The sequence below is a fragment of the Pelobates fuscus genome, chromosome 1 (genome assembly GCF_036172605.1).
Source record: "Pelobates fuscus isolate aPelFus1 chromosome 1, aPelFus1.pri, whole genome shotgun sequence".
Lineage (NCBI taxonomy): Eukaryota > Metazoa > Chordata > Amphibia > Anura > Pelobatidae > Pelobates > Pelobates fuscus.
In genome coordinates, this window is record NC_086317.1 from 471,753,250 (window position 1) to 471,771,636 (window position 18,387).

Consider the following 18,387-nt stretch of genomic DNA (forward strand, 5'->3'; position numbering starts at 1 on the left):
ATAACATGAACCGGTATGTTAACACTGGAGGCTGTGGAGGCCGCTCCTATGCGGAAGGAGTGGCCTGAATAGTTAGCTGGCTTGAGTCCCAGCTGTGTTAGTAATGACCTAACGTGGGTCATGAAGTTGGTAGTAGTGAGAACTGAACCTCGTAGAACAAAAAGTGGTTGTGATGGTGGTGCCTTGAGACTCTCTGTATAAGAGTCCAGTATTTGGACGGGGCACCAACTGTTGTGAGTCGGATAGTATTTAACCTCTACGGGTGGAGCGTGTTGACTGTTTTTTGAATGAGGTAGTGTCAGGATATAATAGTCCATGTGTTTGGTTAAGTGCGAATGAAGCAGTAGGTGAGTGGATTGTGTTGTATTGATGGCGGTAAACTCTCTAGGTCTCAGAAACCCATAAAAAGCCACATAAATAGCTGTTTTGATGACTAGTGTTGTGTTGAAGGAGAAGGGTTTTAGATCTAGTAGTTGTGATAATTTCTTAAGGATATGAAAATCTATAGGAAGCCTCTGTGCTGTATGCGGGGGTTCGGATCTTTGTATACCCCTAAGGATGTTCTTGATTTGGTATGATGACATGAAACTTGAGTTGTTAGGTTGTAAGGTCAGCATGTGATGTTGGATGCCTGTAAGATATAGTTTGATTGTGTTGTAAGAAAGTTTGAGTTTGAGGTGGCAAAAAGAGGCAAAACCTAAAAAAGATGTCATGATGAATGGTTGTAATATGTTGTGTTCCAACAGGAATCTTTTGAATAAACTGAAAGCTCTGTTGTAGGTTTTCCTGGTATTTGTAGATAGAGCTAGTTGGGACAAAGTTCTGCAATGTTGCATGATAACGTCTAGTCCATTGTTAGCTGATGGAACAGTGGAGTGGCCGTGGCTGTGAGCGCGGCTGATGGGAGAAGTTGATGAAAGGCCTGGAATTTAAAACGAGACAAATTATCAGCTGCCTCGTTACAAATACCTGGAATATGAACACAGTGCAAGAAAAAATTATGACATGCTGCCAACCAAGTGAGTTTCCTCAAAAATCTCATGATAGTAAGGGAGTTGGAGCGACCTTTGTTGATAATGGAACAGGTTGCTTGGTTGTCTGAGTAACACCTGACTGATGAACCTGTCCATAGATGTCCCCATGCCACGGCAGCCGCCACGATGGGATATATCTCGAAAAGAGCTGAGGTAGAGAAAAAACACTCCAGGTCCTGCACCTCTGAAGGCCAGCTACCCCAAAGCCATTCGTTCCCAAAAATTGCTGCAAAACCTGTGGTAGACGCCGCGTCTGTCCAAACAGTAGGAGAAGTGTCAGACAATTGAGGGAGGAACATGCTTTTCCCGTTCCAGGAGTTTAAAAAGTTTCTCCACATGAGAAGGTCTGCCGTGGCTTGGGTATCTAGGGTCAATCTGTGTGCATCATGTAGAAACCGTGGGAACATGCTGAGGAGACGTGATATGAAAGCACGGCCTTGAGGTATAATACGCATGGCAAAATTGAGTGACCCCAGTAAAGATTGTAATTCTTTGCGATTGCAAGTGCGTAGTTGTATATAGAGGTTGATGTTTGTCAGAATGTTTTCTACCTTGGTGCGTGGTAGGCTAGCTTGCATGTTGGCTGAGTCTAGCATGATGCCCAGGAAAGTGATGATGGTATCTGGGCCTTCGGTCTTGGTAGGGGAGACTGGGACCCCCAACTGGTTGAATAGGCTGACAGTCTCTTTCAGGCTAGTGGGAGGGGAAGAATTCTCCTCGACCATTAAGAAATCGTCCAGATAATGTATGACTGTAGGGCATCTGGATATATTGAGTAGTAACCAGCATAGGATTTCGGCAAATGTGTCAAATATGGCTGGACTACTTTTAGAACCAAAAGTTAGTCGTGAGAAAAAGTAGTAGTTCCCTTCCCCCTTGATGCCATGTAGGTGCCACAGTGTGGGGTGGATTGGTAGTAGTTTGAATGCATTTGTTATGTCGGTCTTACTGAGCCATGCACCGACTCCTGCCTGTAAGATAGCCGTAATGGCGTGGTCTATAGTGGAATATTGCAGGGAGAATTCCTCCGATGGTATTAAGGAGTTGAGGCTGGGAGTGGTAGAGGTGTGTGGTGCCGACTAATCGATAATAAGTCTCTGCTTGTTGGAAGATTTTCCTGTGACAACCCCGATAGGGTTTGTCCTCCATGTAGTGAAAGGAGGGGATTGAAAAGGTCCCAATAAAAACCCTTCTGACACTTCTTTAGCTATGAGTGTGTCAACTGCTGTAGGGTTGTGTTGGGCGGATTGTAGATTTGGACATTCCAGGATTCCTGAAGGCATATGTATGATACCTGTGTGGAATCCTTCTGATAGACCAGAGATTATGAAATCTACTAAATGTGTAGATGGATGCTGTGACAGAAATGTCGCAAGTAGGGATATGTTGATAGACGTTAGGTACTGTTTGGGATACATTTTATTGGGACACATGATTTTTGCATGTGCCCTGAAACATTTTGAGCATATATGCAACAAACGACAACCGCTGTAATTACATGTACCAACATTAAAGTTATTACATATCTGGGATTTGCCCAGAAACTTGATAGGTCTACCCAGTTTGTCTTTAGCTATTTTCTCCGTAGGACCAGCGGAGCTAGGTCCTTGCACGTGGGTATGCTCGTTAGCAGTGGTGGGACAAAAATTTGCCGAATGAGACATGGAGGAGCAGTATGCACAAGCCGGTGTCCTTAGCCCTGCAAAGTGTCTGCAGAAAATCACTGTGTCTATCTTACTCCAGTTGGACCTTGTCCCGTACTGTGAGAAGGCGCCTGACACTTTTGCAGAAAAAGATCTATGGTAATCGTAGAATGCCGATCCACCATATTTATTGCCCAGGTCCACCAGCTTGTGCATATACATGTCAAATTCCTCACGCCTGTGTGGGTAAACGGCACATATGACATCCCGGTAGATGCCAAAAGCCAACACAAATTCCGGGATGGTGAGTTTCCTGTTTAGGCGTGCATCCCTGGACTTTACCACCACAGAAATATCCTCATACGCATAAGTTTTATGCTCCACCACATCCTGGGAGGCAATTAGTAGTGCAGCTAAGTTGACATCTTTACCTTCCAGGATGTCTTTCTTAAGGTGCTCAGGTATCATATGGGCAGGGTTAACCTCCTGCTCGTCAGAGGTGGTGGCTGGAGAAACTAGTGGCAACTCGACCAGTGGCGGAGGGGTCACAGTGACTGACCCAGCCAAGGTAAGGGCTGTGGTGACCGATTCCAGTTTCTCCAGCCTGGAGTTTACCTTGCCCATGGATGACATGAGGGATGTAAGCATGCCATGTATATCTGTCGGGTTAGACTGGCTAGTCCCTTCCCCTGCATCAGAGTTATCGGTTGAGGTGTGCAACAGTTGTATAGTTCCGCTTTCCTGGCAGTCGCGGGGAAAGGAATGTGTCGTCTCCTGAGTTCGTTAGTTATGCGAGGGACTAGCCATGTCTTCTTCCGGTGGTGGGGAGTTTGGTCTAGCCGGAGTGCTCGGGATGGAGAAATCCTCTACCCCTTCTTGAGACATACTAGATGAGAAAATATACCGTTAGTGTTGAAACCCAGGGGATGTACTGGCGGGCTAATTATGCCGTGTGAGGCGAAAAAATTAATCTTGTCCTTTGGTGACAGGTGAGGCCCTGCTATTTGCCAAGTGGCTATGAGAGGCTCTATCTATGCGTTGGCGCGAGGGAATATTGAGGCCACCCATGTAGTGGCAGGAATTCGTAGGCCTCTCGGTGACAATAAAAGAAAAACAGGGGAAGGGAGTGACAGGTGACGCCCTCTCTAAACTTTGCGAGGCGGCTAACTAACGTGTGGCTCGAGGGGTGTATGCCTCCGAAACGTTTGAGGCGGGGTGTTGGCCTCGCGGACCTCTAAACTATAGGCGGTATGCCAAGAGGGGAGATACCTATTTGGGCCTATACCCCTAACTGCCAGTACTCTACGTCCTATTTAGGGAGAACGTATGTGACACGTGAGCAGGCTTACGTACCTGCTAGTATGTATACGTATATGGTGCGTAAGGTATAGAAAACCTGGATAAACCTAAAAGGGTAGAAATAGATATGATAGTATGAGAAATGGATCCTGTGATACTAACGTAGACTAGATATGCTGTGGTTGATTTTATTAACCGTATGTGTTGAAGGGGAACAATTAGAGTAAGGAAGTACCCCTCCTGATTTATTATGGAGAAAAACCGTAACGCAGGATTAGCTTGTAGTGTCTACATATAATGTGTATACCTGGTGACCAAATTTAAAATATATATATGGCCGTGCTACTGTAATAATCGTAGTGCAGGGAGTATGAGTTTAAACTATGAAAATTGACCATATGCAGAAAGGTAGACGTATGAGAGGTTAAACCAAAAGTGTGATTCAAACCTGAAAGTGTGAGATGTTGGGACCGTGTTCTGTATACACGATATATCGTTTGAGTATATGCAGAAAGGTCAGGAAATGTAGGTGCCATGTAAACGGGTGTACATGGTAGTGACAACGTAATATACACAATTAATTTAGAGAAAACTTTATCACATATATATACACATTATACCTATTCCTGATTAATTATCTGAGTTTCTAGTGTATGTAATTTGAGTACATAAAGAAAAGTCAGCATATGACAAGTGCCATGTAATGAAAAGTGTACATGGTGTGTTTAAACAGGGAGGAGAGAGAGGAAAAAAAAAAAAACGTTTGTTTAAAACAAATTCCTAAGTGTAAATGGAAGGTACACAAAAAGTAAAGTGTTCAAGCAAAACTATGTATATGTATACCAGGATAATATCATGAACTAATAATACATGAGCCCTAACCTAGGTATAATTAATGTGACAGCATAAATTATGAAATACATGCTAAAATCGTTATATGTATATAAAACAGACTGGTATTTAATAAACTATAATCTGTATGAAAATGAATAATCCTACTATCAGGTACTAAAACTTACAAAATAGAAACAAACTGAAATAAAGGAGGGAAAAATAAAGCATAGGAATGCTACATACTTATTACTTGGTTTCCGGAAACCGGAGGGTTAATTTGCCTGAGACTTTGGCCGTAAAGCGTGTGGCCGTAAAGTGAGGCTGAAAATTATTGCGACGCCGTGGGAAGTGATCCGGGCGACGGACTTACGTTTTAGAAGTCCAGAGGACTCGATCAGCGAAGAAGACCGGGTTTTTTGTGCGTGGCTGGCCGTGGAGAGACCTGTAAGGAGTTTCCTGGACACAGCTGACACCGAAGAAAAACGCGGGTTTCTGAAAGCAAGATGGCGCCGTCCGTGAACCGGAAGTGGATTCAGGATGCAACGCTGACCTCGAAGGTATGGAGCCAGGTAAGGGGTGTCCCTTAAGTAGGGAAGGGGTGTGTCATACGCCCCTCCCACAAACACAGGCCAAAAGGCCTTACTACATATATATATATAATGAAAATGATATATATTTAATCAATATCATTGTACGTGTATTTTAATATATATATATATATTAATATTAAAATACACGTAGACAGTGTATGTGTATTTATGTGTGTATCTATATACTTAGATCATATATATAATAAATATATATATGATCTAAGTATACATAAATTATTTTTACACGGTTTTAACTTATTTTATTTTATTTTTAGACAGCAGGGGGAGTACCTGTCATTACAGGCACTCCCCCTGCTGGCAATGCCTTGGACGGCTATGCTGTCCATGTGATCGCGGGGTCCTCGCAATCACATGGCCCTAGGGGGCCGAAGAGGACAGAGGGGGACTCCCAGGTAAGTCCTCCATACCACGATCACCGGCGACCGGGTAAGTACATAAGATCGCAGGGCGTTCTATGCCGCGCTGCGGCTTTTAGAGCCACCAAAATGGGGACGGCATAGAACGCCCTACGGTCTTAAGGGGTTAATATTTTGTTTACGTATGTGTGAAATTTTAAATGAATCCATCCACACCTCTTCCCAACTGACTCGTGAAAACAGACCGCAGCAATTTCATTCAGTTATTTTACCCATAATTCCGTGCAGCATGGAAATCATGATTATGCATGTTTATTTTTATGCAAAGTTGGCAGATAAACATGAAATAAAGCACATACATATATGACAGAGAGAAACACACCTAAGCACCTAAGCGGTTTTCACAGTACAAACTCAAGAGCAACTCAAACTTTGAGCACTATTCATTTACCGTTTTTTTTTTTTGTTAACAGTTTGATTTTGCAGGATGTACGATCACTATATTATACAGACATTTAGAACTACGCTACAGAGTTTCTCCAACAATAATGGCATCTTACTGCATTCAGAGTAATTATTTCTCACAATTTTTTTTATTTTTAAAAAGCACTGTGCAATTCATACAAACCAATCTGTGGCTTGAGTGTCTCCAAGGCAACACAAGAACAAGCCAGTTATAAATAGGAGAAAAGGATATCACACATACTTCTACACAATTATCACAGGAGCAAACCGTTTATTCCGTTCTCATGGCAACAGCTATGTAATGGAAGTTTAGATGGAGATATAAAACACTATATGGACAAAGTATTGGGAAGCACCTCTAAAAGGACCACTCCTCTCTTGCAACCCACAAAGTTTAGTAGAGATACCCCCAATGAATGCATGCATATATGTTATGCATGTATTCATTGGGAGCATGGTCTAAAATAATTTGCAAAAGCTGCAGTTCTTGTGCCTGACACTTGCTGAGCTAACGGAAGTAAGAAGGAATCATCGGGGGAGTTCCCCAGTTAATTTATAAAAAGTGCTGAATTTCTTCTAGAAATCAACATTTTTATAAACTGGGGTTAAATGAGGGTACTCCTCATCCATAGGTGTGGTTCTTTAAATTACCGAATTCAGGTTTCAATCAGACTAATTGTCACAAGTGTATAATATTAAACACGCCATGAAGTCTGCATTTAGAAACAATTGCGAGAATTGATTAATTTTTTTTTTAAAGTCAATGAGTTCAAGCATGGTACAGTGACAGGAAGTCACCTGTGCAATAAATCTGTTCAAGAAATTTCATCTCTGCTAGATATTCCACCGCCAACTGTAAGCTGCATTACTGTAAAGTGGAAGCGTTTAAGAACAGCGGCAACTCAGGCACAAAGCGGGAAGGGGGGGGGAGTGGGTCACTGAGTGCTGAGGCACATTGCGTATAAAAGACGCCACGCTCTGATTCCCCATAGATAAAGAGTTCCAAACTTCCACTGGCATTAATATAAACACAAAAGCTGTGTGGCGGGAGCTTCATGGAATGAGCTTCCATGGGCAAGCAGCTGCATGGAAGCCTCACGTCACCAAGTACGCCACCACTGGACTTTGTACTAATGGAAACAAGTTCTGAGGATTGACTAATCAAACTTCTGTTTTGCAGTCTGACCGGCGAGTCTCTTTGGCGAATTCCAGGAAAATAATAACTGCCTGACTGCATTGTGCCAACTGTAAAGCTTAGTGAAGGAAGGATAATGGTGTGGGGCTGTTTTAAGGGGTTGAGCTAGACCCCCTACTTCAACTGAACAAAAATCTAAAAGGAATACTATATAGTGTCAGGAACACAAACATGTATTTGTGACACTATAGAGGTAAACTCTCTCCCTTGCCTCCATTGGAAAGGCAAAACGCAGCAATGCGCCAATCAGCATCTCCTCAGAGAAACATTGATTTAATGCAGCTCTATGGGGAGCGTGCAGCATGGAGATGCTGAACCCTGTGCAGCACTGACACAGGAAGGACCTCTAATGGTCATCTGAGTGAATGCCACTGGAGGCGTTACTAGGTAGTAATGTAAACAGTGCTTTTTCTCTGAAAAAGCAGCGTTTACATTACAAATGCAGGGATAGGCTATATGCACCAGAACACCTACATTAATCTATAGTTCTAGTGACTATAGTGTCCCTTTAATGCTTCCGCATTACAAGACATTTTGGACAATGCTATGCTTCCAACTTTGTGGGAATCGTTTTGGGAAGGCCCTTTCTAAATGATACCATGGGGATTTGAGACAAGAGGTAGCAGGGGAAATTTGATGGCTAAAAAAGTAAACAGAGTATTTAGAATGAAATATCATAAAAGTCCTGATGGAGAGAGGCGCCTCTGGTAAAGCAACCAAGAATGAGGAAAGCAGTTTAGTTTGCTGAAGTGCATTATGATCGAAGAGTGTGTCTTTTTATTCATTTTACAAAAATTGAACATTTCAATAGAAATTGGCACTTTTATAAATTAACCTGTTTATATGCCAGGTTTAATACTGCCTAAACATCGGGTCCCAGAATACAAGTTGCATTTAGACCTCATTGAAAGGCATGTTACATGATCAAGTTGTATGATCCACTTTCTCTAGCAGGAGAATAACTGCTTGACAAGACAGAGGAGAGAAAGGTAAGATGCAGGCAACAGTGCTGAGACAAGTCTTTCAAGTTTGCTTTATTTGAGCAGTATCAGAGAAGGTCATTGATGCAGTATGCTCTTCCTGTGAGTAGTGAAGGTCTCTAGGATGTCATCTATCATTCCAGGCCCACAGAGACATTAATATTCTGGCCCAGCTCCCAGCTACATAAAACCAGGATGCTGTCCAGCAAGGAGATTGCAAAGTAACACCCAGTATATAACATGTAAAAATGTAAACTAAAGATGGAAACCACATTGGTAATGCGTTATATGCCGTATATACCCAAATCTAATGCGTCATCAAATCTAATGCGCATCTTAAAACTTTTAAAATCTTTTGAAAACTGTAAGCTTAAAAATATTTTTGCTGGCAAATGTAATGCACATTTGTACAATAAGATACTACTAAACAACATTGTGCTACAATGAAATTAATTGCCTTATACCATAGTAACATTGATAGTATTTAAATTTTAGTGTTAAACCTAAATCTATTCTTTCTTAAACCCTCTTTCAGGAACGAAATTTGCCGGAATGACATTCGACAGTGTTAATTGGCCAGTTTTAATTAAAGTGTGTGAATTTGCCAAAATGCAGTTTGACAGAAAATTTCTAATTTTGCCTCAAATGTAATGTGCCTTTGAATCTAATGCACATTCAAATTTTGGGAACTTTATGATACAAAAAAGCTGTGCTTTTGGATTCAAGTAAATACAGAAGATTATACTTTGTTTTTTATAAATAAAAATACAAAAGCTCCATAAAGATGTGCTGTTTGTTTAGTAGGTCTCTACCTCAACTCGGAGTGCAGAGACTTTGACGGAAAAGGGAGAGCAGAAAAGACCTCACACAAGAGGTATCACCCAAGAAGCTGGAAGAAGGTGGTGTTACAGAGGAGGAAAAGTAAATAAATCTATATTTTACATTGAATATGCCATGTATCTTTATGATATATGGTGTATTCCATGTATATGGCAACGCCAGTTAAGTGAACCAGTCATGCAAATTTTCACTTCTAAATATAACCTATACACTGCTTCACTAGCAACTGTTTTGGTTATTCACTACACTGTCTGTTTTGGCAAGACGACAGACCAATTTCCAAACCTCAAACTTTATCACTTAAGTTTTACGGCTCACACTCACATAAAGAGTTGCTCTCTGCACCCTAACCACTTTTATTTTTAAGAATCAGTACTGGTGCAAAGACCTTGTTCCAGCAGTCTCTCTTTAAAATATATTATGGCTTTGTAGGGCAGCCAGATAGCTAGAGTACTCTGCCCCTGACTTGCAATGTCAGTTTTGTGTAACCTTTGTTCATACAACATGCAAACAGGCTGCCCCAAAATAAGGTAAGATACAGACACTGCAAAGCTAATGTTAACAGTCTTTCAGGCAATTTAACCCTCTAATTTCTAGATAACATGGGGGGAGGGGGGGGAGGAGGTGTAGGGGAATGCAATTGCCTTGTTCACAATTTAGTGAAAAGGCATTTTAGCTTTAAGATTCATCTGCTACCCCAAATAATGCTTTGAAAAGTTTTGAACAAAAGGCATACCTGCATAGGTCATATTTTTCGGATTTCCATAGGGAGCCCCAGGTTGTACAGGGCTGTAAACAGGATTCATTGTGGAAGACTGAGATGGCTGAAAGACAAGAAGAAAAATAAATAACATGGTTAATTTAAAGAGGAAACTATGTGCTCAGATAATCTTAGCAAACCATAACTTTGAACTACTTCAGTGTCTGCCAAGTGAAGGTTAAAATGTAAATGACAATGTTTTTCTCACCGTTGTTTTTGTTGCTTAATGGTCGAACACAATAACTGGATGTGGGGCATATTATATATAATATACAGAGCTAGGCAGAAAAATGTACACACTCTTTAGGAAAATACAAATCTGTGTAAATATTTTAATAATAATTAAGACATCAATAGATGAACAGAAGTTTCCTTTGACCTCTCGTATATTGCAGAAAAACCAGCTACACTGTCAGCTCTTCAGGAAGAAATTAAAATCTGCATGTGCAGCAATCCCACTGTAAACTGGGTAACGTTGCCAGAGCAGCAGTTCTCCGTTCTAATAAGTGTCTGGACGCTAAGTGCAATCACTTTGACCTCAGCCATTACTAGAGGTGCTTAAAGATAACTTGTATTCATCTCTTGATGTCTGAATGAATTCAGTATTAAAATATTTACACAAGTTTTTGTTTTGCTGAAGTGTGTATGTAATGCAAGTCCAAATTTGTTCTGTCCATCCATGTAAATAACTAAAGCAACAAAATGCACTTTTGCCACATACAAAGTTTACTGAGCAAAGTGACAAAAAAGGTCAAAATTTCAAGCTGCCTAATTAATTTTAGAAATACGACAACAAGACTGATGTCAAATAAGATTGACATGATGTGGCAAAGTGAATGTGGCACTGGGAAAATGAAAATGATAGTTGAATAGGCAATCAACTGATGAGCCGAAAGAGTGATGGAATGAATTTTAAGAGTCACGTAACAATTTAAATATGAAAGATAAGAAAGTGAGCAGCGGTGCCTGGGCAAGTGAAGTCGAGGTGCCTGTTGAGATAAAACCCAAGGTGTGAAAGAGTGAGAATGAGTGACAGGGAGTGAAGGCGTCATTAGGAATCAAGAAGCATGAAATCAAGGTTATGGAACAAAGCAGCATTTTATTAATGCATCCTTGACGCAGGGAAAGCACACAAGACCTTCAGTCTGACCAGAAACTCAGCTGGTTTACACAACACCAATCCAACATAGACCTCTGGCAAGCTGTGTGTTTACATTATTCAGGACAGGATGGAAACAGAGGCCAACTTAAGCCCCTAACCCACACAAACTATACAACAAAGAAACAAATGTAAAAAAATATGGCTTGACTGTTGTGCAGATTTTTGTTTAACATTGTATTAACGATTAGTGTATCTCCATGATTCACAATTCAAGTGTTTTTATATACCGTATATACTCGAGTATAAGCCGAGGCCCCTAATTTTACCCCCAAAAATTGGGAAAACTTATTGACTCGAGTATAAGACTAGGGTGGGAAATGCTGCAGCTACTGGTAAATTTCTAAATAAAATTAGATCCTAAAAAAATTATATTAATTGAATATTTATTTACAGTGTGTGTGTATGAGTGCAGTGCGCGTGCGTGTGTGTGTGTGTGTATGTGTATGTGTATGTGTGCGCGTGCGTGTGTGTGTATGTGTATGTGTATGAGTGCGCGTGCGTGCGTGTGTGTATGTGTGCGCGTGCGTGTGTGTGCGTGTGTGTATGTGTATGAGTGCGCATGCGTGCGTGTGTGCGTGTGCGTATGCGTGCGTGTGTGCGTGTGCGTATGTGTATGAGTGCGCGCGTGTGTGTGTATGTGTATGAGTGCAGCGTGCGTGTGTGTGTATGTGTATGAGTGCAGTGTGCGTGTGTGTGTATGAGTGCAGTGTGCGTGTGTGTGTGTATGTGTATGTGTATGAGTGCAGTGTGCGTGTATGTGTATGAGTGCAGTGTGCGTGTGTGTGTGTATGTGTATGTGTATGAGTGCAGTGTGCGTGTGTGTGTGTGTATGTGTATGAGTGCAGTGTGCGTGTGTGTGTATGTGTGCGTGTGTGTGTATGTGTATGTGTGTGAGTGCAGTGTGCGTGTGTGTGTGTGAGTGCAGTGTGCGTGTATGTGTATGAGTGCAGTGTGCGTGTGTGTGTGTGTATGTGTATGAGTGCAGTGTGCGTGTGTGTGTATGTGTATGTGTGTGAGTGCAGTGTGCGTGTGTGTGTGTGAGTGCAGTGTGCGTGTGTGTGTGTGAGTGCAGTGTGCGTGTGTGTGTGTGAGTGCAGTGTGCGTGTGTGTGTGTATGAGTGCAGTGTGCGTGTGTGTGTGTATGAGTGCAGTGTGCGTGTATGAGTGCAGTGTGCGTGTATGAGTGCAGTGTGCGTGTGTGTGTATGAGTGCAGTGTGCGTGTGTGTGTGTGCGTGTATGAGTGCAGTGTGCGTGTGTGTGTGTGCGTGTATGAGTGCAGTGTGCGTGTGTGTGCATGAGTGCAGTGTGTGTGTGTATGAGTGCATGAGTGCAGTGTGCGTGTGTGTGTGTGTGCATGAGTGCAGGGTGTGTGTGTATGAGTGCATGAGTGCAGTGTGCGTGTGTGTGTATGAGTGCAGTGTGCGTGCGTGCGAGTGCAGTGTGTGTGTGCGTGCGAGTGCAGTGTGTGCGTGCGTGCGAGTGCAGTGTGTGCGTGCGTGCGAGTGCAGTGTGTGTGCGTGCGAGTGCAGTGTGTGCGTGCGTGCGAGTGCAGTGTGTGCGTGCGTGCGAGTGCAGTGTGTGCGTGCGTGCGAGTGCAGTGTGTGCGTGCGTGCGAGTGCAGTGTGTGCGTGTGCAGTGTGTGCGTGTGCGTGCGAGTGCAGTGTGTGCGTGCGTGCGAGTGCAGTGCGTGCGTGCGAGTGCAGTGCGTGCGTGCGAGTGCAGTGCGTGCGTGCGTGCGAGTGCGTGCGAGTGCAGTGCGTGCGTGCGAGTGCGTGCGTGTGCAGTGCGTGCGTGCGTGCGAGTGCAGTGTGTGCGTGCGTGCGAGTGCGTGCGTGTGCAGTGTGTGCGTGCGTGCGAGTGCAGTGTGTGCGTGCGTGCGAGTGCAGTGTGTGCGTGCGTGCGAGTGCAGTGTGTGCGTGCGTGCGAGTGCAGTGTGTGCGTGCGTGCGAGTGCAGTGTGTGCGTGCGTGCGAGTGCAGTGTGTGCGTGCGTGCGAGTGCAGTGCGTGCGTGCGTGCGAGTGCAGTGCGTGCGTGCGTGCGTGCGAGTGCAGTGCGTGCGTGCGTGCGAGTGCAGTGCGTGCGAGTGCAGTGCGTGCGTGTGCAGTGCGTGCGTGTGCAGTGCGTGCGTGCGCAGTGCAGTGCGTGCGTGCGCAGTGTGTGCGTGCGCAGTGTGTGCGTGCGCAGTGTGTGCGTGCGTGCGAGTGCAGTGTGTGCGTGCGTGCGAGTGCAGTGTGTGCGTGCGTGCGAGTGCAGTGTGTGCGTGCGAGTGCAGTGTGTGCGTGCGTGCGAGTGCAGTGTGTGCGTGCGTGCGAGTGCAGTGTGTGCGTGCGTGCGAGTGCAGTGTGTGCGTGCGTGCGAGTGCAGTGTGCGCGTGCGTGCGAGTGCAGTGTGCGCGTGCGTGCGAGTGCAGTGTGCGCGTGCGTGCGAGTGCAGTGTGTGCGAGTGCAGTGTGCGCGTGCGTGCGAGTGCGTGCGAGTGCAGTGTGTGCGTGCGTGCGAGTGCGTGCGAGTGCAGTGTGTGCGTGCGTGCGAGTGCAGTGTGTGCGTGCGTGTGCAGTGTGTGCGTGCGTGCGTGCGTGCGAGTGCAGTGTGTGCGTGCGTGCGAGTGCAGTGTGTGCGTGCGTGCGAGTGCAGTGTGTGCGTGCGTGCGAGTGCAGTGTGTGCGTGCGTGCGAGTGCAGTGTGTGCGTGCGTGCGAGTGCAGTGTGTGCGTGCGTGCGAGTGCAGTGTGTGCGTGCGTGCGAGTGCAGTGTGTGCGTGCGTGCGAGTGCAGTGTGTGCGTGCGTGCGAGTGCAGTGCGTGCAAGTGCAGTGCGTGCGTGCGCAGTGCGTGCGAGTGCAGTGCGTGCGTGCGCAGTGCGTGCGTGCGCAGTGCGTGCGCAGTGTGTGCGTGCGCAGTGTGTGCGCAGTGTGTGCGTGCGTGCGAGTGCAGTGTGTGCGTGCGAGTGCAGTGTGTGCGTGCGAGTGCAGTGTGTGCGTGCGTGCGAGTGCAGTGTGTGCGTGCGTGCGAGTGCAGTGTGTGCGTGCGTGCGAGTGCAGTGTGTGCGTGCGTGCGAGTGCAGTGTGTGCGTGCGTGCGAGTGCAGTGTGTGCGTGCGTGCGAGTGCAGTGCGTGCGTGCGTGCGAGTGCAGTGCGTGCGAGTGCAGTGCGTGCGAGTGCAGTGCGTGCGAGTGCAGTGCGTGCGTGTGCAGTGCGTGCGTGTGCAGTGCGTGCGTGTGCAGTGCGTGCGTGCGAGTGCAGTGCGTGCGTGCGCAGTGTGTGCGTGCGCAGTGTGTGCGTGCGCAGTGTGTGCGTGCGTGCGAGTGCAGTGTGTGCGTGCGTGCGAGTGCAGTGTGTGCGTGCGTGCGAGTGCAGTGTGTGCGTGCGAGTGCAGTGTGTGCGTGCGTGCGAGTGCAGTGTGTGCGTGCGTGCGAGTGCAGTGTGTGCGTGCGTGCGAGTGCAGTGTGTGCGTGCGTGCGAGTGCAGTGTGCGCGTGCGTGCGAGTGCAGTGTGCGCGTGCGTGCGAGTGCAGTGTGCGCGTGCGTGCGAGTGCAGTGTGTGCGTGCGTGCGAGTGCGTGCGAGTGCAGTGTGTGCGTGCGTGCGAGTGCAGTGTGTGCGTGCGTGTGCAGTGTGTGCGTGCGTGCGTGCGAGTGCAGTGTGTGCGTGCGTGCGAGTGCAGTGTGTGCGTGCGTGCGTGCGAGTGCAGTGTGTGCGTGCGTGCGAGTGCAGTGTGTGCGTGCGTGCGAGTGCAGTGTGTGCGTGCGTGCGAGTGCAGTGTGTGCGTGCGTGCGAGTGCAGTGTGTGCGTGCGTGCGAGTGCAGTGTGTGCGTGCGTGCGAGTGCAGTGTGTGCGTGCGTGCGAGTGCAGTGTGTGCGTGCGTGCGAGTGCAGTGTGTGCGTGCGTGCGAGTGCAGTGCGTGCGAGTGCAGTGCGTGCGTGCGCAGTGCGTGCGAGTGCAGTGCGTGCGTGCGCAGTGCGTGCGTGCGCAGTGCGTGCGCAGTGTGTGCGTGCGCAGTGTGTGCGCAGTGTGTGCGTGCGTGCGCAGTGTGTGCGTGCGTGCGCAGTGCAGTGTGTGCGTGCGTGCGAGTGCAGTGTGTGCGTGCGTGCGAGTGCAGTGTGTGCGTGCGTGCGAGTGCAGTGTGTGCGTGCGTGCGAGTGCAGTGTGTGCGTGCGTGCGAGTGCAGTGTGTGCGTGCGTGCGAGTGCAGTGTGTGCGTGCGTGCGAGTGCAGTGTGTGCGTGCGTGCGAGTGCAGTGTGTGCGTGCGTGCGAAGTGTGTGCGTGCGTGCGTGCGAGTGCAGTGCGTGCGAGTGCAGTGCGTGCGAGTGCAGTGCGTGCGCAGTGCGTGCGTGCGCAGTGTGTGCGTGCGTGCGCAGTGTGTGCGTGCGTGCGCAGTGTGTGCGTGCGTGCGCAGTGTGTGCGTGCGTGCGCAGTGTGTGCGTGCGTGCGCAGTGTGTGCGTGCGTGCGCAGTGTGTGCGTGCGTGCGCAGTGTGTGCGTGCGTGCGAGTGCAGTGTGTGCGTGCGTGCGAGTGCAGTGTGTGCGTGCGTGCGAGTGCAGTGTGTGCGTGCGTGCGAGTGCAGTGTGTGCGTGCGTGCGAGTGCAGTGTGTGCGTGCGTGCGAGTGCAGTGTGTGCGTGCGTGCGAGTGCAGTGTGTGCGTGCGTGCGAGTGCAGTGTGTGCGTGCGTGCGAGTGCAGTGTGTGCGTGCGTGCGAGTGCAGTGTGTGCGTGCGTGCGCAGTGCGTGCGAGTGCAGTGCAGTGCGTGCGTGCGAGTGCAGTGCGTGCGAGTGCAGTGCGTGCGCAGTGTGCGTGCGTGCGCAGTGTGTGCGTGCGTGCGCAGTGCGTGCGTGCGCAGTGTGTGCGTGCGTGCGCAGTGTGTGCGTGCGTGCGCAGTGTGTGCGTGCGTGCGCAGTGTGTGCGTGCGTGCGCAGTGTGTGGGTGCGTGCGCAGTGTGTGGGTGCGTGCGCAGTGTGTGCGTGCGCAGTGTGTGCGTGCGTGCGAGTGCGTGCGTGCGAGTGCAGTGTGTGCGTGCGTGCGAGTGCAGTGTGTGCGTGCGTGCGAGTGCAGTGTGTGCGTGCGTGCGAGTGCAGTGTGTGCGTGCGTGCGAGTGCAGTGTGTGCGTGCGTGCGAGTGCAGTGTGTGCGTGCGTGCGAGTGCAGTGTGTGCGTGCGTGCGAGTGCAGTGTGTGCGTGCGTGCGTGCGAGTGCAGTGTGTGCGAGTGCAGTGTGTGTGTGCGTGCGAGTGCAGTGTGCGCGTGCGTGCGAGTGCAGTGTGCGCGTGCGTGCGAGTGCAGTGTGCGCGTGCGTGCGAGTGCAGTGTGCGCGTGCGTGCGAGTGCAGTGTGTGCGTGCGTGCGCAGTGCGTGCGAGTGCAGTGCGTGCGAGTGCAGTGCGTGCGTGCGAGTGCAGTGCGTGCGCAGTGTGTGCGTGCGTGCGCAGTGCGTGCGTGCGCAGTGTGTGCGTGCGTGCGCAGTGTGTGCGTGCGTGCGCAGTGTGTGCGTGCGTGCGCAGTGTGTGCGTGCGTGCGCAGTGTGTGCGTGCGTGCGCAGTGTGTGGGTGCGTGCGTGCGCAGTGTGTGCGTGCGAGTGCAGTGTGTGCGTGCGTGCGAGTGCAGTGTGTGCGTGCGTGCGAGTGCAGTGTGTGCGTGCGTGCGAGTGCAGTGTGTGCGTGCGTGCGAGTGCAGTGTGTGCGTGCGTGCGAGTGCAGTGTGTGCGTGCGTGCGAGTGCAGTGTGTGCGTGCGTGCGAGTGCAGTGTGTGCGTGCGTGCGAGTGCAGTGTGTGCGTGCGTGCGAGTGCAGTGTGTGCGTGCGTGCGAGTGCAGTGTGTGCGTGCGTGCGAGTGCAGTGTGTGCGTGCGTGCGAGTGCAGTGTGTGCGTGCGTGCGAGTGCGTGTGTGCGAGTGCAGTGTGTGTGTGCGTGCGAGTGCAGTGTGTGCGTGCGTGCGAGTGCAGTGTGCGCGTGCGTGCGAGTGCAGTGTGCGCGTGCGTGCGAGTGCAGTGTGCGCGTGCGTGCGAGTGCAGTGTGCGCGTGCGTGCGAGTGCAGTGTGCGCGTGCGTGCGAGTGCAGTGTGCGCGTGCGTGCGAGTGCAGTGTGCGCGTGCGTGCGAGTGCAGTGTGCGCGTGCGTGCGTGCGCAGTGTGTGCGTGCGTGCGCAGTGTGTGCGCGTGCGTGCGCAGTGTGTGCGTGCGTGCGTGCGTGCGCAGTGCGTGCGTGCGAGTGCAGTGTGTGCGTGCGTGCGAGTGCAGTGTGTGCGTGCGTGCGTGCGAGTGCAGTGTGTGCGTGCGTGCGAGTGCAGTGTGTGCGTGCGTGCGAGTGCAGTGTGTGCGTGCGTGCGAGTGCAGTGTGTGCGTATGAGTGCAGTGTGTGCGTATGAGTGCAGTGTGTGCGTATGAGTGCAGTGTGTGCGTATCAGTGCAGTGTGTGCGTATCAGTGCAGTGTGTGCGTATCAGTGCAGTGTGTGCGTATCAGTGCAGTGTGTGCGTATCAGTGCAGTGTGTGCGTATCAGTGCAGTGTGTGCGTATCAGTGCAGTGTGTGCGTATCAGTGCAGTGTGTGCGTATGAGTGCAGTGTGTGCGTGTATATGAGTGTGATACAGAGCATTGGTGGGGGGGTGGGCATTTTTTTTATTATTATTTTTTTCTGATATTTTTTTTATTTTTTCTGATATTTATTTATTTTATTATAATTTTTTTTTCCCGTCCCCCCTCCCTGCTTGTTAGCTGGCCAGGGAGGGGGGCTCTCACTCCTTGGTGGACCAGTGGATGTGCTGTAGGAGGGGGGCTGGCAGAGAGCTCTTACTTACCTTCACAGCAGCTCCTGTCAGCTCCCTTCTCTCTCCTCTGGTCCGTGCAGCTCCCTCTGCAAGTCTCGCGGCCGCGCGGAGCGATTCCATGGTAACCTGTGGCAACGCTCTGACCCCGCGGCTCTCGCGAGACTTGCAGAGGGAGCTGCACGGACCGGAGGAGAGAGAAGGGAGCTGACAGGAGCTGCAGGAAAGGTAAGTTACAGCTTCCTGCCAGCCCCCGATCCTTGTCTGTATTATGGCAATATAAATTGCCATAATACAGACAATTGACTCGAGTATAAGACGAGTGGGGTTTTTTCAGCACAAAAAATGTGCTGAAAAACTCTGCTTATACTCAAGTAAATACGGTAGTTAAAAAAATTAAAAAATTAAAAAATAAACACATGGCACCCCATGAAAAAGATTGTATAAAAAAATACACACAAACAGT

The 18,387-nt window shown here is 48.7% G+C and overlaps 2 protein-coding genes across 2 annotated transcripts in view; one reads left to right on the forward strand and one right to left on the reverse strand.

The window, feature by feature from the left end:
• FAM168A (family with sequence similarity 168 member A) overlaps positions 1–18,387 on the reverse strand; it is a 112,101-nt gene that overhangs the window by 55,169 nt on the left and 38,545 nt on the right. The window contains exon 3 of the mRNA XM_063431766.1: positions 9,994–10,081. Coding sequence (XP_063287836.1) covers positions 9,994–10,063 — 70 coding nt within the window. The 5' untranslated portion in view covers positions 10,064–10,081. The remainder of the gene's footprint in view (positions 1–9,993; positions 10,082–18,387) is intronic.
• Positions 1–18,387, forward strand: part of MRPL48 (mitochondrial ribosomal protein L48) — a 377,463-nt gene that overhangs the window by 40,149 nt on the left and 318,927 nt on the right. The gene's annotated exons all lie outside the window — the stretch shown is intronic.